General features: G+C 38.0%; 1 protein-coding gene across 4 annotated transcripts in view; it reads right to left on the reverse strand.

Annotated features, from left to right (window-relative positions):
- Positions 1–21,780, reverse strand: part of LOC100348313 (cadherin-related family member 4) — a 233,772-nt gene that overhangs the window by 128,404 nt on the left and 83,588 nt on the right. For 2 of the 4 annotated variants that reach the window (XM_051848884.2, XM_051848887.2), the window contains exons 1-2: positions 2,874–3,233; positions 668–835 (exon numbers count right to left, since the gene is read on the reverse strand). In XM_051848884.2, the coding sequence (XP_051704844.2) occupies positions 668–835; positions 2,874–2,913 (208 nt within the window). In that variant the 5' untranslated portion in view covers positions 2,914–3,233. Of the gene's footprint in view, positions 1–667; positions 836–2,873; positions 3,234–21,780 lie in introns of those variants that run through there. The other 2 variants (XM_051848885.2, XM_051848886.2) reach the window with 1 other exon arrangement.

Here is a 21,780-nt window from a genome sequence, read left to right on the forward strand (position 1 = left end):
CTCTATGCCTTTAAAATAAATAAATGAAATATTTTTGTCATATTTAATGTGACTGTCTCTTACTGGATTCTTTATTGTGAGTAGAATGCATTATTTGAATTTTTGTTTCTTTTTTACTCTTAGCTGCAAGACATGAACTTGACTTCATTGACTCTACTGAGCACCTTCTGTGTAAATCACCTGATCAGGTGTGAGGTGCTCCCAGGAGCACGCAGCATGGTGTCTGTTTCCAGCCTTAAGTAATTTATTAATCCTTCTTTTTTGGGAAAAAAAATTCAATCTACTTGGCCTTAAGTTTTTTTTTAAGTTCTTTTTCTTGAAATCGGTACAGATTTTTATTCTGGACCATATTTCCTATTATTCAAAGGATTTTTTTTTTTTTGCTCCAGAAAAAAAATGAGTGACTCTCAAGCTAATTTAATGGGCAGAAAATTTTCATTCTTTCAGAAAATAAAACCTATGTCTGTGTTGGTATATCATGACCGTGAAGTAAGGCAGGATTGGGAAGTCTCTTCAGAAACCATGTTTATGGAACTATCTACAACACACTGTGACCAGAATTTCAATATTGCACTTGGGCTTAGCTAATTGATTTTCTTTAAAGTTTAACTTTCACAACAGTAGTTATAAAACAAGAAAAAATACATAAATGGTAATTTTTTTTTACTTGCATCGATGACAAAATCCTTTGTTTTATTAAGAAAGTGGTAGACATCTGCTCTTCCTGCTACATCTTTATCATAAGCGCGACTTAGCTGAGTCCCAGGGAGCATGTTTTCAGGCAAATTCACAGGGTTAATCAATACCTGAACTTCAGCTTCAATGTGTAAAGACACTGAAAAGATAATGTAGAGAGACTTTTAAGTAAAACCAAGAAAAATGTAAAATGAAAAATGTTAACAGTAGTCATTTCATGTGATTGTATGCACAAATTATATACATAGTTGAAACTGTAATAGAGACAAAAGCTCCATCTAAAACTGGGTCAATCTGCTTTTTTTCCAACACACATTTCAATGTGGTTTTTCTGGGCTGTGCTGCACACAACAAACTTGGAAGGAAGAAGATTTCAGCTCAGTTATGTCTTCTTTTGTATTTTTTAAGTTTTTTCTGCAGAAAGCTTTTATTTAAGGAATACAAATTTCATGTATTTCATAAACACAAATTTAAGAACATAGGGATTCTTCCCACCATACCCAGCCTCCCACCCACACTCCCACCCTTCTTCCTCCTCCCTCTCCTATTTCCATCCTTATTTTTTAACTACGACCTATTCTCAATTAACTTTATACACATAAGATTAACTATACTAAGTAAACATTTCAATAAATAGAATGAAAAAAAAAGTTGTTACTCAACAGTTGAGATGAAGGCTGTTCAAAGTCATCACATCTCAAAGTCTATGTAACACGAGTATTTAAGAATCACCATATAGAATGGCTATTTCAGTGAAAAGCAAGTTGCATTGATTTCTTCTTATAGTTTATTGATTATTTCATGCAAATCATTTTGCATGCTTACAGAAGCTATATATATATATTTTTGACAGGCAGAGTGGACAGTAAGAGAGAGAGACAGAGAGAAAGGTCTTCCTTTTTGCCATTGGTTCACCCTCTAGTGGCCGCCGCGGCTGGCACACTGCGCTGATCCGAAGGCAGGAGCCAGGTGCTTATCCTGGTCTCCCATGCAGGTGCAGGGCCCAAGCACTTGGGCCATCCTCCACTGCACTCCCGGGCCACAGCAGAGAGCTGGCCTGGAAGAGGGGCAACCATGACAGAATCCGGCGCCCCAACCGGGACTAGAACCTGGGGTGCCGTTGCCGCTAGGCAGAGGATTAGCCTATTGAGCCGCGGTGCTGGACCCAGAAGCTATATTTCTAATATAAGGTATTACAATGTAAATGCTGCTTGAAAAAATATCAGCAAAATGTCCCTAAGTTTACTTATTTTCATTGTTTTTCTTTTTATTAGCTAGAAAAGAAGCCCTGGAATTGGATTAGTTGAAACACACTGTCAGTTACATTACACTATCTCTAAAGTGAAAAGTAGAACCAGGCATATCCTAAAACTCACTCTCAGACCATGGAATATGATTACACAATATGGTAAACAATCATCCACTATGAAAAAGTCATCATAAATAGGCAAATATTTCAAATGAATATATAATAGAGAATTTACACAGCAAATTATGCTTCAAAAAGAGGCCCCTCCAAAACACCAAAATTAGAGACCTATTTGAACTTTTGTTCTTAATATAATCATACACCACAAAATCACAAAGAGAACAAGAAAAAACATTAGGAAGAAATAGTCAATGAATTAAAAGGATCTCAAGAGGAATTCAAATTCCTCAACTAGTATTTAAGTTTCTTAAAGGTAAGCAAAGCATCAAACTTAAACAAACCTGTGCATATTAACAAAATCTTGAAGATGTTCATTTTTAGACCAGCTGCCCTAATGCCCATAGCAATGTCTATCAACAAATGCATGGCTTCAGCTATTTATATAAGTTCAGTCTGCGTGCAAATTAAGCCAACAGGTCAATAAGTTGTTACTCAACACTGAAGGTAGTTGTTGCTTGCTGTTTGATTGAGTGAGTACATAGATCATATTTCAGCCTGATGTCCCCGATATGTATCTAGTATACAGATTATCAGCAATGCCAGAACCATTGCATAACAACACTGAATTAGGTCTTTAGACTTGTTGTAGGTGACCTGTAGAGAGTTTTTGACAAGAAGTATAGGTGATTTGCTCTTTCTTCAATGGTTTTTAAAACTGATTTATATGAAAGGCCAAGTGTCAGAGAGAAAGTGAGACACACAGAGATCTTCTATCCTCTGATTCACTCCCCAGATGCATCCTACTCACCAAAGACTGGAGCCAGGAACTCCAGGCTGGTCTCCCACATGGATGGCAGGAACCTACGCACTTGGAACACCAAGTGCTGCCTCCTAGGTGCTTTAGCATGAAGCCAGATCAGAAGCAGAGACTTGATCCCAGGCACTCTGACATGAGATGCAAGAGTTCCAAGCAGCAACTTACCACGTTGTGCCACAGTGCCAATTCCAAGTGATTTGCTCTTGAAAACACTATTTGTAACATGGCTCCATATATATCTTCCAACTCTGAGCCAATTCAATCAACATATAATCCTGAGTGCTTCCAGTGTGCACGCACCACTGATGGTGGAGAGACTTCACAGGTGAGTCAGACATCTTAGGTGGTTTACAGCCAGCAAACAATGACAAGGAATGGGTAAAAATAACTACACCATGACAGACTGGGTGATATCATTCATAAAATAATGCCAAAGTTTGGAAGAAGAAAAGAATGATTCCAAAAAAGGTGAATGAGAGAAACTTTCCAGGAAATAGTGATTTTTTTAAATGAGGCGCTACTCTTGATAACAGCATCCTACTGGGAAAACAGGTTGTAATGTTTTCTACCAGGATATGTGCATTTGTATATTTATAAATTATTCACAGGTAATATGTCATAATATGCTATTAGGTACTCATAAAATATACAGAAAAAAACTAGAGCAAATTTAAAATAATGATATAACCATGGGAAATAGTTTACCACAATATGCTAGATCACATAATTTTCATAAATATACTGAAAATGCTATAAATACACTATAATAAAATCATTTTCTGTCTCTAAAATTTTATATATAACATGTTCAATAAAGTATGTTACTATATTATTTAATAAAAATTCATCACGAGAGGAAGAATTAGCTGAAGATAAATCAAACACTATTCCTTTAAAAACTCATTTTATTGGGAATGACGTGGTACAGTGGGTCAAGCAACCACCTGTGATGCCTGCATCCCACATAGGCACCACTTTGAGTCCCAGGTGTTCCATTTCCAATCCAGCTCCCTGCTAATGGCTTGGGGAAGAAGTGGAAGATGGCCCAACTGCTTGGGCCCCTATAAACCACAGGAGAGACCAGGATGGGCTTCTGGCTTCAGCCTGTCCCATCGCTGGCCTTTGCAGCCATCTGGGGTGTGAACCAACAGATGCAAGATCTCTCTTTGTGTATGTCTCCCGCTCTCTCTGTCTGTAACTCTGCCTTTCAAATAAATAAACAAATAATTCTTTTTTTAAAAAAACTCATTTTATGGCCGGTGCTGCAGCTCACTAGGCTAATCCTCTACCTGCGGCACTGGCACCCCAGGGTTCTAGTCCCAGTCGGGGCGCCGGTCCTGTCCCGGTTGCTCCTCTTCCAGTCCAGCTCTCTGCTGTGGCCCAGGAAGGCAGTGGATGGGTGGAAAGCACCCGCATGGGAGACCAGGAGAAGCACCTGGCTCCCGGATTCGGATCAGTGCGGTGTGCCAGCCGCAGCAGCCATTGGAGGGTGAACCAACGACAAAGGAAGATCTTTCTCTCTGTCTCTCTCTCTCTCACTGTCCACTCTGCATGTCAAAAAAAAAAAAAAATGAAATACCTTCCACTTAGTTTGAAATAAAGTCCAATTGACATCAAGGATTGAGGACATTTAATAATTTAGTTGATACTCAATGCTTTTGAGAATTGGTAGCTAAAATTGAAAGACGAGTTTATGGTTTGCAAAGCAAAGTGATGCACTGCTTTCCTTAAGTTCTACACATACTGGGAGGATTTTTTGGGACCTCTCCTTCTTGAACAGCCACCACATGTGTGCAGAAACTGAACACTGACCTTATCAACAAATATAAAGCATGCAATTTAAAACCACATTTTTAATAATAATGAAGCATATTTATTTATTCTCAATGTAGGGATTATTAGCAATATAATAATAAGCATGATCTCTTGTATGCAATATTAATATATTCGTGGTAAGAATAAATATGCAAATTACTTATAAAATTAATGATTAGAATAAAATGAGTTTTTTTTTTTCCAGGCAGGCAGAGTTAGACAGTGGGAGAGAGAAACAGAGAGAAAGGTCTTCCTTCCGTTGGTTCACCCCCAAAATGGCCGCTACGGCCGGCACGCTGTGCCGAACCAAAGCCAGGTGCTTCTCCTGGTCTCCCATGTGGGTGCAGGGCCCAAGCACTTGGGACCATCCCCCACTGCACTCCTGAGCCACAGCAGAGAGCTGGACTGGAAGAGGGGCAACCAGGACAGAATCCGGTGCCCCGACTGGGACTAGAACCCCGGTGTGCTGGCACCACAAGGCGGAGGATTAGCCTAGTGAGCTGCAGCGCCAGCCATAAAATGAGTTTTTTTTTAAAAGAATTATTTGTTTATTTATTTGAAAGGCAGAGTTACAGACAGAGAGAGCAGGAGACATACACAGAGAGAGATTTTGCATCTGTTGGTTCACACCCCAGATGGCTGCAAAGGCTTCTGGGTCTCCCAAGAGGTTGCAGGTGCTCCATCACTTGGGCCATCTGCTGCTGCTGTCTCAGGCGCAGTAGCAGGGAGCTGGATTGAAAGTAGAGCAGCCGAGACTTAGATCAGCGCTGACATGGGATGCCGGCATTGCAGGTGGTGGTTTACCCACTACTCCACAATGCCATCCCCTGCTTGTTCTTTTTAAAGGCAAAAGATGTATCTCATCCTTAAATTTGACAGTTCTGCAAACCATATGCCATGGTATCACAAGTAAATATGTATAATACCAAACTCTTTCACTACCTTGCCCAACCCCGTTATAAAACATGATAATTTTTAGAGATCTTTTTTTGATAACTATTTTCCACTTCTGGCTTAAAATTCTACATTGTTACTGAAATAATTCACCTAAGAATATTGCAAATGAATTATTTCAGATATGCTGCTGTTTCTGTAAGCTAATTCTTTTTATTGTAAGGTTTATTTATTTACTTGAAAGACAAAGAGAGAAAGACAGATATCTTCCATTCACTGGTTCATCTCCTAGATGTTCACAACAACCAAGCCTGCGCTAGACCAAAGCCAGGACCCAGGAACTCCATGTAGGTCTCCCATGTGGGTCTCAGGAACTCTGGCCTTGCACCTAGTGCCTTCCCAAGCACATTAACAGGAAGCTAAATCAAAGTGGAGGCAGGACTCAATTCCAAACACTATGATATAGGATGAGAATGTTGCAAGCAGAGGCTTAACCTACTGCACCAAAAGGTTGGCCTCAGGAAACTAAGTCTTGAACCCTTTGTTTTATTTCTGCTTAGAAAAGCCATTTTTAAAGAGATTATCCTTAGAGCCTTTCTCTAATAAATCACAAATTGTATTTTCCTTAGAGTGGTCATTTTTGATGAGGGAATTTTTTATTTAGTGAATATTTCTTTCTAGCAATTAAATAAAAGTGGTTAGTAAGGATTTTTTCTTTATTAAAATAGAATCTATCAAATACTATCAGCTAAAACATGCTTAAAACCTGAAATTTCACCCAACTATGGAGCAAACCTCTCACAGTAGATGATTAGTTCTAATCAATCTTTGATAGCAAACAATTAATTTCATTTTATCTTTTGCTTCACATGATCTCTTTTAGCTAAGTTTCACTGTATGAAGAAAAATTATTACCTCCATTGTGGACATTATTACTATCATGCATTTATTGATGAATTTGTACAATTTTTTCAGGTTCAAAATGTACCCCTAACTTGCAGCAGTGTTAAATAATCTTCACTTTATATTCTGCATCCTAAATTTTAATTTGTTACTACCTGTGACATCTTCAAGTCACTCAGTGAGAATGCCACTCCTATGTGAATATTAAAATTTCAATTATTTTTTGCACTTTAGAGGAAAAGAAGTATAAATAGAATTCCCAATAATTCTTGCCAGCACTAGAGCAGATCGTTTTACCCTTTCCTGCATGTGTGAGAATTACACTCTGGAAAATGCTTATTTATTATTTATAAAATATCCCACCAGTAAACATTTGCTCATTCACTCACTTGTACAGATATTCACATATTAAGGAGAATAGGAAAGGGGAAAATTAAACATTTGTGCAGAGGTCACTAAGACCAAAAGTAGGATTTCAGGGAACTTTTTTTGTGTAGTGAGTTACAGAGAAGCTTCCCATAATTCACTTTTAAGAAAGGCATGAGCACAAATTCATTTTAGAAAGATCCATATGAAAGGACACTATGAGCTGAATGATAGAGAGATTTATAACTTTCTGTGTGAAAGCTAGGGAGTACCCAAAGTAGGATGTTGCCAGGAATATAGAAAGATATTTACACTTCATACTTACAAAACAATCTCCATTGTGTGTGCTTTGTAGCCATGTTATAAGCAACCACATATATAGAAATAGTCCTTGCTTTATACATTATTGCAGAGCTATAAAAATGTTAGATAAACTCTTGGAAATCAATAATTGGTAGGAAAAGTCGTGATTATTACAATATTTTAGAAAACTTGTTACAATATTAAAAACTCTCATATTATACGTTAGGAATGGATAAAGAAATGCAAAAACGATAAAAGTAATACCATCTGATACACTATCACCTAAATGAGAACTAAGGTGTATTTCTTCATCAAATCTTACCAAGAGCAGTTTGAACAATGTTTGTGCTCTTCTGGTTGCATAAGTTCTCACCGCATTTTATATTATAAAGCAAGGATCTGTTTTGTGCTTTGACAAATTATCCACTCCTCTCTAGATCTGGATCTACTTCCCTCATTTTATCCTTGACAATTTCAGTGTTGTGAGATATCTTTACACTTTACTCAGTGTGAAGTTTTTTGATCATGTCACTTCCTCTGGGAAGTTATCCTTTATGTCACCAGCCCTTTCTTCATTTATATTGATGTCCCCTTAGTTACTGATTTGAGAGGCAGAGAAATCAGAAGAGAGAGACAGACAGAAAGCAAACTGCAATCCACTGGTTCACTCCTCAAATAACTACTATAGCCAAGACTGAGTTGGGTTGATTCCAGAAACCAGGAACTGAATCCAGGTCTCCCAGATGGGTGGCAGGAATCTAATTCCCTGAGCATTCACTGCAGCCTCCTGGGGTCTGCACTGATAGGAAGCTGGAGTGAAGAGCTAGATCTAAAACACAAACCCAGGCCTTTCAATGTGAAACTTGGATGTCTTAGCCAGTGTCTTAACTGCTGGGTTAAATGTCCACTCCCTCTGTCACAGTTGATATGGAAATCATACTAAAATTTAAAGTTATTATGAAAGGACATTCCAAACTCCATTTTAATATCATAAATCAAATCAGAATGTGATCACCAGTTTTGGATTTGAATATAATATTCTATGAAAATATATATGCTTAAGACTCACACAGAATAAATTCTCATAATAGAATTTGATGCATAATATCATGATAGACACAGTCTCAATCACACAAATAAGCTTTTCCTTGTCCTGAGCACTGGAAATACAAAAATGAGTAGACATGGAGACCCAAGTACACAAACCATCCTATGCCCTATCATCCATGCCTTAGTGGGTGTGTCCATCATTCTCTTGGATGATCGTTTAGGGAGAGGTGACTCAATATCCTGGGGAAGCCATGAATGACTTCACTGAAGACGTGATATTTGATCTGGTTCCTGGAGAATGGTACAATTCACAAAGAAAAAATTATAGAGAAGCATTTCTGGACATAAAGCTATATAAGCAAATGAAGGTACAGTGGAGACCATGACAACTCTTAGAGAATTTTTGGGATGGTGGCACAGGAGAGGGGAATTTAAGAAATGGGTGAAATGTGAAATACTGCCTGCTAGGTCAAATGAACTCTCTTCTGCAGGAAGAATGTTTTAGTTGAAGAGTGACATAATCAGATTTGTAAATTAGAACTATTTGATGGTGGGTGTGGAAGATGGATTACATCACGCAGGCAACCGTCTACAGTTACCAGCTGTTTGCAAAAGGTTCCTGTAGATACTTGTATAAAGACGCTGTAATTCTTCAGGGAAAGTTTTATAACATTACATCGGAATCTTACTGCTAGTGTTGATGTAGAACAGAACTCAGAATAGAATAGGTTACTTCCGAAAATATTTAAATTACAATCTCATGGGGTGTGCAATATAAGGGTCTACAAAATTCAGTTCTAGGCTTTGTTATTTAATGAGGTATCCCAAGTAATTCCAAAGCAACATAAAATATTTGTTGAGTGCTTCTCATATATCCTGTACTTTGCTAGCTCTTTTTACGTATCACCTCATATGCTCTGCAGAGCAGCTTTCCACATATTATAAAGGAGGAAAATGATGGGTTATACAGTATCCAGTGACGTAATATCTCTTTTTTGATTCAGATGCCTTCGATTTCAAGTGTTACACCATGCAACTTCCTGAGAGTTTGGCACCTATTGGTGTTTGTAGTTGTTTGCCATTAAGGCATAGCTCACATCTGAAATATGTTTTGTTCTACAGGTTTCCAATTTAGACTGATTTATGCACTAAGATGATCTGATTTTGTGACTGGAGTGATATATTGAATTTCTCATACTAACAACCAAGAGGGACCTGAGATTTTGTATTACTTGCAATCTTAGATGTTGGCTTCCCACAGGTTCATGGATGCTGGTACTAGACATAACACTCTAGGGTCAGATACAAAGGACATTACTGCCCATGGGAGTTGCAGAAGCCAGAGTGTCAGTATTCACACTGGGTACTGAGGTCTCAAATTCCCCAAAGTAAGATCAAGAGGGCCAGGTGTTCCCTATACATGCAATAAGTTAAGTTAGAGGAGAGAAACTTTGAGCTTGGGGAACTCAAAATTTTTATAAGCAACACTAAGTCTGTCTGATCTTTCCTTAAAAGAGAAACTTATCTTTGTTATACTGTAAAGTAAAGAAACCAACCTCGAGTTCTAGATGAACATATTATGTCTATCTTTCAAGACAGTTATATAAAAAAATCCTTGAAAAAGATAGTCTAGAAAACAGGTGATTTTATTTTCATATTAAAACACAGATTTCATAGTTTTGCCCAGGGCCTGTATGAAGGGATAACTAAGCTAGCTTGATGATGATAGATGATAGATAGAGACAGAAAGATTTAGAAATTTATATGTTTATATAACATTTGTGTATGTATGATATATATACATATTATATATGTCTGCACATGGACACCAAGTAGGGAAAGAATTAACATCTCTATTTGACATTTTAAAATGAAATATTATGGAGGTACAGACATTTAGCCTAGCATTTAAATGCCCATGTCACATATCACACAGTCTGGGTTTAATTCTTGGCTCTAGCTCCTGACTCCAGCTCCTACAAATGCAGACTCTTGGGGGCAGTAGTGATGGCTCATGTAGTTGGATCTCTTCCACCCACATAAGAAAACCTGCATTGAGTTCTTGGCTCCTTGCTCTGGCTTTGGGACAGCGCTGGCTTTTGCAAGCACATGGGGCAGGGAAGAGGGGGAGGTATGAAATCAGTAGTTGGGAGATTTCTCTCTCTCTCTCTCTCTCTCTCTCTCTCTCTCTCTCCCCTCTCTCTCTCTCCTCTCTCTCTCTCCTCTCTCTCTCTCCTCTCTCTCTCTCTCCTCTCTATCTCTCCTCTCTCTCTCTCTGCTTCTCTCTCATGTCCCTACCTTTCAAACAATAACAAAAGAAATATTAGTAAATAAAATATCTAGTTAAACATTAGGTCAGTAAAATAATCTTTTTTTTCCTTCTCTCAATATTTGTCTGTTGGATCCTTCTGGAATATAGTGTAATATACAAAACAACTATAGATTTTGAAAGCATCTTTGAAAGTCAAGATCTAAGAAAAGCAACAGAAGGGCACGCTAAAAACAGCCAATTAATTTGTGTGTTCTGGTGAAGCAGAGGAGAGGAGAGCGGGTGGGGGAAGCAACGGAGAGAACTGGCTCTCTTGTTCATCCTGTGAGTCACTGGTTGCGTGCCTGAAAAAATACAGATCTTTCGTGAGGAACTCAAGGTCTTTTGAACCAAAAGCTTAAGTATCCCCTGGAGGAACTGGTTCATGATTGGGTTTTGAATTATTATTAATCTTATAACTGGGATAAACTCCCATCCATTTTATGAATTCTCTCATGTAAACTATCGAACTAACAGATATAGGTGTGAGTTTAATAAGTAGCATTCTATTTTCCAGCTGATGTGTTTATTTAGGGCAATATCATTTATTTTAGAAGGATTATTAAAGCATTCAGGTATTTGCTGGTTATTTAGTTGGCCAGAGGGTTTTTTAATTACCTTCTATTTTAAAATGTCCTGCAATACTTCAAAGAGTCTAAATTAAAAATAAAAAAAAAAAACCTGCTACTTTATGTCTGATAGAAAGGTATACCGTTAACAGGCACTCTGTTTTGTTTTCTTCTACACAAAGAATGTTTGTGTTGACAAATGGGGAATGAAGGAGAAAATCAAAAGCAAGTTACTCTTTTTCTCTTTTAGCTTTTCTAAAATGTTCCTTTGAAAGTTTCATTGTTTATGCAGTTGGGAAAAATAGCCAGGTCTTGAATTCTTTAAGTTATCAACCAGTGATGGATCACATCCAATCAATCTGTTGCAAAATGAATATTGGAAAAGATTTTGTTGGGATTGAAATAGACAGTTACAAAAGGTCAGAGTAATCACACTGGTTCCCACTTCCTGAGAAGCCTCACTGCAGTTCTTACTGTTGTCTCATGATCTTGAAGAGGCATATTGTAGTTTCTTATTCAATTATCCTGTTTTCTAGGTGCAACACCACCATGCCTGTCATTCTTTTTTAGCTGTTACAATCTTAGGTGCCCTCTTAAATAAACTTGCCAGATCCTGACCTGTGTATTCAATACTTGCAAGCAATGTTGACCGGGTCTGAATATAATTATCTAGAAGTAATCTTTATACCTACAAAATAAAAGAATGAGGGTACTTTGACATTTAATTCTCTAACTTTTCTTTATAACCTTCTACACTGGAAACAAAATGGTTGCTGACGATCACACTCAGAGACCCTGGGCTTTAGATCCTATCTGCACAGCCATAGACACTACAATGATTCAGTCACAGCTATTGTATTATTTTAGGAAATGTTGACTTAAAGCTTTTTTTTTTTTTTGTAAAATAGATACACTAACACCCATAATATGATTTGCATTGTATGTGGTGTTGGGTCCATGGCACACAAGTCAATTAATAATGATGTTAACAGGAAGCTATCAAGTCATGTCTTCATTTTCATCATCATTATGTTAGAGACTTCTAAGATGCCTGAAACATGCTTCCTGCTAGTTTCCTCTGTGGATATTGGTAAGATGACCATCCATCCGACTGGCCTGGAATAGGCCTGGAACAATTGTTAAGTGCCCTTTCACTCCCCAAATTACCACCATTTTGCAAGATGAATTACATAATCCCTGTTACTGGGAATATCTATCTGTCTTAAAATTTTATACCATATTGATATAGGATCAAAAATTTCAGATAAATGACATTTTCAATCAAGTTGTACTCTTGGTAAATATATTCACATTTGGATTATTTATAAAATATATGATTTTAGGTCTAATTGCCTCTGTTTTCTTTGTAGTCTAGTTACATAAAGAGCAAAATTGCCTGTTAACTTTAGCACAAATATTCTAAGGTATGCAACTTCAGCTTCATTCATTAATATATTCATTACTCAGTGCGTAAGCACACACGTGCACTGGTAGCAAGGAGACAGTGTGCAAGCACGAATACATTGTAGTCTATGTATTCCCAAGGAAGAGAATAGCCAAACATATCCTTCTTAATATGCTAGTCAATACAGGTGTGCTATAGGATAAATGTTCATATTTAGCAAAACTCTTGCCATATAAGATACTGTTCCTTCTCACAAGGCTTTATCTTTTGAGCTCTCCCACTCCCCAAAACCTGCTCAAGCAGTGTGGAACTTTTTAGATTTTCCCAGCTGCACTCTGCTGTTTTCAGCCTTGTAGGATTTGTACCTGTATTCTTTCTGTGTTTTTCCCTAGTCAGCTTCCATTTAGATAGAAGTCAGATACCTTCCCCAGACTGTTACTACCTCCACTATTATTGCACTTTTCAAAAAGCATTGTAATTGCTTGCCAATGTGTCTCTTTCTCAAGTCAAATATGAGCACCTTGAAAGGAGGGATCATTTATTTGTGTCTTTATTCTGTGTGTCCTGTACACAGAACAGAATTCATTAAATAATAGAATAATGAATGAATGAATGAATTGCACGTATGAATGACTGAATACAGGAAAGTCTTAGTGAATCATTAAATGTGTAAAGGTTCTTAAATCTGGAGTAGAAGCAACAAAGAAGAATGTAATCTCTTTCTTCCCATCCAGACAAATAATTGAGGGATACAGATACATTCAGACATTGCAGATTGGAAACTAATCTGTTTCCCAAAAAGTGAGTACAACACCTATCATTAAAAATATGGAAATTGCACATGAAATCCCAAATTTCTAAATGCACATGGACAGTCATAAGGTTTGGTAATAACTAACATGTATTCCTACAGGGACAGACATTTGCTCAAGTGACAAAGTGGCTGTCTCCTTAGTCTAGCAAACACGGTCCTCGTTGCTTTAGACTTTTACATAGAATTTCTCATTCATTACCAGTGCATTAATTTGAACATGGGATTCAATGAGTTTTATTAGAGTACCAACCTGGGACTCTTTTAAGTTAAACAGCACCATTCTCACTATAGACATTTTAGAAAAGTAATGAGAAACAGGTGAAGTTGAGGTATATTTAGTAAAATTGAAAAGAATGTAGAAGGCCTTGTCTGAATCTTAAAAGAAGCAACATTGCTCAGGCTTAAGAGCCTAAATTTAATGGATTTGGTCTAGAATCCTGCTAGAAATGACAAACTGCTTAACTTCCCAGAAGTTAAATTTCTTCATCAGCAATAATAATTATAATAGTTTAGATCTATCTCTTCAATTTGTTGTAATGTTTAAATATGATCATTTATATGCAGGATTGATTGAACATAAGGGATTTAGACAGGCCTGGATATGCCCAGACATTTATAATGGCCTAAAATAAGTACTTGTGCCTACAGAGAGAAGCACTGCAGCAGAAGGTGAAGGAGCTGCCTTGAGAGGGACTCAGAGACAAGGAGGAAAACCAGCAGCAATGCCCGGCTACCTCTCACAGGCTGGCCCCTGTTATGCAACAGTACTTGTGTGACCCAAGCAGCCCGGAGGTCTCTGTCTTCTTGCCTTCAAATGTGTGTCCCGCATTTCAGCAGCAGTACCTTGCTGGTGACCCATCCAGAGATAATGTGGGCTGGAGCAGGAAGGGGCACATAATGAGTGAGCACAGTGGTACCCATCAGGCTGTGTGACAGTAGCAGGTGTGTTTGCAAGGGCCTTTGAGCCGCTCTCAGAAGCACACTGAAGGGCTACTTTGTGTGTAGCAGATATCCATATGGGAAGGAGAGACAAAGACCAGTAATGCTATTATTGTTTATTATACCCCGAAATGGCTAATATGACCCTGACTATTGCATTATATATATACGCATATACATACATGAGAAAATATAAAATATCATGTTTCAACATTTGAAGAATTCTCTTCCCCTCTCCTGCATGTAGCAGAGGTTACTGCAGTCTCCAAATCCATATCCTATTTTTCCTGGTGCACCCCTAGAGGACCTTTCTGGGCCTTCCTTTCGTGAGGTGTGGCCGCAGAGATGTGGAAGGAAGTACTGCACACAGTTCTAGGTCTGAGCCTGTGAACGTTGCAGATCAGATAGGGAACGCCCTCCAGTGACCTTGGGATGCCATGGAACAAGAGAGCCATGGGACTCAAAGAGCCCAGATCCCTGAATGACACCGGGCGAAGCTGCGCACCCACCAGCAAACATCTACCCTAGGACTGAGTGAAAAAGAAACTGCTCAGATAAATTTCCTGATGTTTGGAGGCTGCTCACCCTAACTAATAATCTCGTCAACCAAACATTCTGAAATACCATTCCTTCACAACTTTCCAGTTCATTATCTCTAAGTCTCTGTAATTGAGAAAAAAAATAACAGCCAGAGCTAGCTGAAATCCGATACCACAGCAGTCTTTGTTCACAAGTAAGTAGTCACTCCATCAGTCGCACTGGTCTTTGCATTGCCCGAGAAGTAACAAAAGCACTGTCCGATTTCATTTTTGTCTGGGAGAAAACAGACATGTTCAAACTGCCACGGCCATTCCTGCAGTATTGTTACAAAAATCAGTGCGCTCTCACAAATCTGCACTTTTCTCCCTAAGATAGGGTGTTGACCTCAAATAAAAACAGGTTTAGGCTACATCTACATGGGTGACCATGTGTGGCATAAAATAGATTTTCCAGCATGCGTTTATTTGGCAATGACTTAAAAGTGCAACCAGATGTTTTCATGGAGAACAGCTCTTTTAGCCACAAATGTTTCCAATTTAAATACATTTGTTTTGACTCTATTTTGCTGCAGATGGAAAACATCCATTTTCGTTCTTTCCAGTGGGGATAGACAGTGAACGTTGGCAAATCTCATAGAGGATGATTACCAGTATAGACAAAACTTCAGCGAAAGTCGTATTTCCATAAAGAGAATTTTTAAGAGACAATTTTGCATTTTAAACAGGTTGGCTTTTTTGAAAACCATTTTTGCCCCTCTAATTTGTACCATAAGTCCTGAACATCTGTATGTGTTTGATCCTGAAGAACTATCTACTTTTAAGTGATAACTCAGATGGATCAATTCAGAATGACAGCATAGCTTCTGGGTGTGCCATTGATAGCTACTGAGAGTAGACATTTAAGATTTTCTTATCAAAATGTGCAGTATGTAGAAGCTTTTTATCCAATTTACTTGGAACTGGCAGGTTGGAAAAGTAACATCAATTTTAAACATTGCCATAAAAATAACAGAAAAGATTTTCTTATTTTTTTCAAAAATAAACTAATGTGTACGTGACAGTATGAAATGATCTTGGCATGGGAATAAATTTCTGTTTAAAGAACCTGAGAGTTATATTTTAACTCATAAAATATGATGTTTCTTTAACAAAATTATTCCCAACATTTGCTGTTTTAGTTTAACTCTGTGACTTGTCAGAAACTACTTGAAAAACAAAAAGATATTTTTTAAATGTCATCCTCGGTCAGATACTTAAATAAGTACAAAAGTCTCAATATTGTTTTTGCGAAATAAAAATTGCAGTTTTTACTTTTCTCCTGGTAGAGTGCAATCGCCATCAGCTAGAATAGAATCCTTCCACAGGGTGAGTTTACAGTACAGCAGGTGAAGCCACTTGGGATGCCCACATCCCATATGCAAGTGTAAGTTCAAGTCCTGGCTACTCTGCTTCTGATCCAGCTTCCTGCTAATGTATCCTGGGAGGCAGCAGATGCTAGCTGAAGCATTTGGGCCCCTGCCACACACATGAGAGATCTGGATGGAGTTCTTGGCTTCTGGCTTCAGCCTGAACCAGCTCTGGCTTTTGCAAGCATTTGGAGAGTAAACCAGTGGATCTAAGCCTTCTCTCTCTCTCTCTCTCTCTCTCTCTCTCAATCTCTTTCGCTCCTTTTCCCTCCCTCTGTGTGTGTGTATATCTCCCTGTCACTCTACCTTTCAAGAAGATAAAAATAAATAAGCAAACATTTAAAAAATAATAATAGTCCATAGCTGGAGCACTATAGTATATAAATTTGTTTTACATAATACATGGTCTTTAAAAAGGATATAGAAATAATAAAATAAACATAAACTTTTATGTTAGTCACTGGATTGGTGCAAGAACCACTGTAGGTTTTTCTCTCATGCTTTCTCACATATGGATGTCCTTCTTTGTGACAAGCATCTACATCCATCTTTTCAAATTTTCTTTCCAGATAGCATCATCATTCTCTGTTTTGTACCTTTTGAAATCTCTCTTCCATCATAGATTTTTGTCAATGATTTTTCAGTAAACTGTTAAGAAGTCATGTTGCTAATAATCACTCCACCCACTCTTCATCCCATCTCAACTACTGAAGTTTTGGCCAAACAATCTGTTGGCACTTTGGTCTCACAGAATCTTGGCCTACCCATTTGTGACCTATTGGGGGAGCCCGGGTTTGACCCAGACCACAGTTACAGAGGGGCACTGGGAAATCTGGCCCCTGTGGCCAAGCCGCTTCAGCAGCTCTTCCAGCTCGTTATCACTGGCAGATGAACTGGCTCTCGCCAGAGTGAAGAGCTGGACGGAGTTCTGAGAAAGCAGAGGAGTCGCCCATAGATGCTTTAAATGATCCCTTGGAATCCGTCCTTGGCTGGGATAGATGAGGGGGGAAAAAAAAACACTTCTTTAGCAGCAGAGTGAGATGGACATTTGCAAACTGGTGTTATGTGGAAAAGGAAAAGCAATATTTGCCCATTTATGTTCTTTCTTGATAGTACTATCCTGTTTAATTTGCATTTTAGAGTGGTAAATAGAAAATATGTTCACTTTAGTGTTATCTAAATCTGACATTCCAGATATCATGGGAATTTTAATGGGAGAACAAAAGAGAAAATGACCCCTTTCTTTTACTTGAGCTAAATGCTGGTATATACCATAATCAATTAAAAACCCACGGCTCTATATTTTTACCTAGAAATTTTATCATTTCAAGGTTATTAGAAAGCACTGTCATTAGGAACACTTTCTGTTATCAGAAATTATACTTTTCCCTTTAAAATCTGTTGATAACTGTTGGAATATCTATTTTAGTTTAAACATAGGTCTTGCATTTTGTTCTTTTAATTAATTGTCATAATACCTTGGTCCATTTTAAAATAATCTTCAGCAAATTTTTGAGTAAAAGAAATAAAGATATTTTCTCCTATATAATCATTTTTACACTGAGTTTTTCAACCTTCTGTAAAAGTTGGAGTATGTGAATAGAAAATGAAAGCAATCACTGTGGAATTATAGCTTCTAACAGTTATTCAAAAATTAAACTACATTTCTAAAATCATAGAAACATTTATTAATTATTTTCCAAATATCATAAACATTAACATTTAAAAATTAACACAAAGAACTATCATTATCTACTCAGGGTTCTAAATAATCTCTTTCTGGATAAATGGCATGAATTTTCTCAAATCATCACTCTCTTATTGCTATTGTTGTCTTATCTTGATCATATATTTTGTGCCCCATGATTTAGGTCCTCAAGTGTAGTTCATCTATGTAAAAACACCTTCAAAGCTTCCCAGGACAATGAGACAGGTATATTCCTGCAAATCAGTTTTTCTAAGTATATTTGATATCACTATTTCACATGTTGTCTGGACGGGATGGGCTTTGAAACTTCTGAACTCATTTATATTCCTGCTTTCACTACTTTTATAAATGTTTCGGTGCAATTTCTAAAACCATTTAGTCAAGGGTGTCTGATTGGTGCTTTATAATAAGTCACACACATAGTCCCAGCATAGGAAAATAAGACTTTATGATTATCTGCAGCACAGATGTTGAATATCAAAGTTCCATTATCTGTGGAAATTAAAAAAAATTTGGAATTTAAAATAAGAGTAAATTTGTACCATTCTTTTCCTTTTTATTAAATTTAGAAACTGGTTGTTGAAATATGGGGTACAAAAACACAAACATGATGAGTGCAATAAAGGACAGTTTCCTTCATAAATGACATCAGTGACCTATGACAATGATTAGGCTCCAAATCCGATTGATGATGACTAATGCTGAGCAATCAAACTGGAAGATCTTGATTCAGTAAAACTGACCACAAGGAAATGAAAACTTCAACAGCGACTCAGTAGTAACCCATGATCCTAAAAAATCAGAACCCTTGTCTTTGAAATTCAATAACAAACCCTTAGTACAAATCATAGAAATGAGGGGAACGTTAAAGTTTCTGTTACTCTCACCACAAAGGATTATTTAAAATGCAGCATATCAAGAGCCATGAAGCAGGCAAGATAAAGTACTCCCTACAATCCACGAGGTGCAAACAACGACTCTGAAGAATAACTGAAGAGTAGGAACTGGATAAACAACAGTTCCTTGCTTTATGACTAATCTTCTTAGTCACTGATTTATATCTGCATGTGTGCACACTGAACTTTGGAGGAAATGGGATGAATTAATGAGACAGGAAGCCATCTGGTAGTGACCTTGGGGGAGTCATCACAACTCCGTTCATTCTCTTTATCCACAGGATCTCAGATCCCCAAATGCAGACTTTGCCTTGGCATTTTTTTAGACTTCCTTCTCATCTATAAATCCTTCATAACGAACTCTTCTACCTTCACGTCACCTCAGTGCCGGAGACCAGCTCCAGCCAGTTCAGGGGCCCCAAGGTGTGAGAGGTGTCGGCGCTCGAAGAAATGAGAGACACTCACAGCAAGGCTGATGGCATGGCTCTGGCTTTTGAGCACCAGACTTTATTTTTATATTATAAGCCACATAATAATTCTTTCTTCTTACAATGAAAAGCCTGTTGTCCATTTTTTCTAATTACAATTTTTTGATTTTCAAGGGCATACTCAGAACATGGGTTACAATCACATACAGGTGCAAGATAACTGGCTGCCCACACAAGCCAAGGCCTCGAGTGCTGCTGAACTATGCAGAAATTGGCTACACAAGCTAGAATAGTATCTTCCTAATCTAATCTTTACTAGAAGCCCCAAGTTCAAAGTAGACCCTTTTTAAAATGTATCCCCTCTTTCCAATTTTTTCTGTAATTCTTTAATTTCTTTATTGCACTTATTTAAAGGTTTACTTAGCTCTATTCTACAGTTTTGACATCCTAACCATTGTAGTATTTGTAGCATATAGTGAATTAAAGCTTTATTACCATCTATCTTTATTCTAGTGGGAAGTATATACCAGAGAGCCTGTTGCCTTTTAATTCTTTTCTACAAACAGCTCAACCTTGCATAAGGCATTAACCCTTTCTTCTACACTAACATTCTGCTTGATTAAAATTCTACAAGGCAATGGACATTTTGGAGGTTATGAGACTAAGTGCTCTTCCGTAAAATTAGGAATACAGCAATCATTAGCAGGACCACCAGAAAGCTCCAGCTTGTAGTTCCCATCAAACCTAAAACCACCAAGAGGACCGCAGCTGTCCTTCTCGTGCCTTGCTGAGACAGACCTTCTGCTGTGACCTTGTCAGCTAGCTGAAGTTGCCTTGGCCTCGTCACCTCAGCATCCATTTGGAATACAAGTTTGACTTTCTCACACCAGAAACAGGCCTCAGTCATCACTGACTCAGTTTCCAGTTCAATGCCATGCCCAAATACTATAGCCAGACATAAGAACCTAAAGGCACCTCTCCTGGGGCCTGCATCCTGGTGCAGAAGGTTAAGCCACCACCTGCAACACTAGAATCCCCTACGAGAACCAGTTTGAGTCTTGATGGCTCCACTTCCAATTCAGCTTACTGCTAACATGTCTGGTAAAGCAGTAGATGATGGACCATGTGCTTGGACCTGTGCCATCCAAATGGGAGGTCCAGATGGAATTCCTAGATCCTGGCTTTATCCTGGCCTCCTCCCTGGCCATCTGACCATTTGGGATATGAACCAACAGATGAAAGATTCTCTCTCTCTCTCTCTCTTACTCTCTTTCTCTTTGTCATTCCACCATATAAATGCTTATTGAAAAAAAAAAGAGGGTACTTCTATTGCCTATCAGGATGGGCTCCCTGCTTTCTAGAAGCTTCTTTTAAAAAGGGCATTCAGGCATTTGTCCTAGAACTTCAAATGACCCATATGCTATTCCCATATGGATGAAATATTCATGTATATATGGTATGTACATAAATATACAGTAGTTCTCCCTTGTCTATAATTTCTTCTTTGCTTTTCAAGATTTTAGTTACCTACAAACAACCATATTCCCAAAACATAGTACAATACAATATGATTTAAATATATATATATATATATATATATATATGATTGGTTCTATCTGTGGTTATCAACTTCCACAAGGGATCTTGGAACATACAACCCAAGGATAAGTGGCAGCAACTTTACTACTGGCTGCAATGCGCTCGCTTTTGCTGCCTGACTCTGCCTTCCTGCCTCAGTTTCCCAGAGAGGAAGGCTGCCCTACTGACACATTGCACCCTCCCTGCCCAGGATCTGTAAGTTAAAGCCGTCGAACTTCTTTCCTATTTCATGGTGTATTGAGTTTGCACCTTCCATCTGAAGAACCAGATGCTATCCCACACCAATTTTTTCCCAGGGATGATGGGGTAAACAGTCTCCCAGCACCAGAGCCATGGTAAAACATAAACTGGACGTGGGTCAGAGCCAAAGGGTGTCTTGTTAGGGACCACCAGTTGTCTGTGTCAGACAACTAGGCATTAGGCTGCCAGCCCAGGCAAAAGAAATATCTTGTGAAAGGCGTGTAACAAACACTTATGTCCACCTCTCCACTTGCATTGGGGAAACGTTGCAGGCACCCTGGTGCCGGAATCCCAATTTAGCTGCAGGCATGCAATAACACCCTTTACCTTGCCACCTATTTCCAGAAACAGAGACTAACAAATGTTTCAAAAATGCATTCTCAGTTAAGAATATGATAGTCTCTTCTTGCTTAATAACTATCTTAGTGAGAATTACTCAACCATAAAACTGTAACAATTGATAGTGAATATGAAAATTGCTCAAACTTTAAGTGGACAATAGTTCTAGATAATAATTTATAATTGTATTGGCTAATGATGAGAACCATAAAATCTTGACTTTAGAAATATGGGCTTATTAGAAGCTGATGCAGATTCTGCTTTCCTTACATGCAAAATGTTTATATTGAGCAGCAAAGCAAATGAAAATTTAAACTGAAAATTGCTGAGATTTGGTTCCAAAATCAGAAGCCTTGACGATGGTCCTGTATCCAATC

Source organism: Oryctolagus cuniculus, chromosome 3, assembly GCF_964237555.1.
Source record: "Oryctolagus cuniculus chromosome 3, mOryCun1.1, whole genome shotgun sequence".
Classification (NCBI taxonomy): Eukaryota; Metazoa; Chordata; class Mammalia; order Lagomorpha; family Leporidae; genus Oryctolagus; species Oryctolagus cuniculus.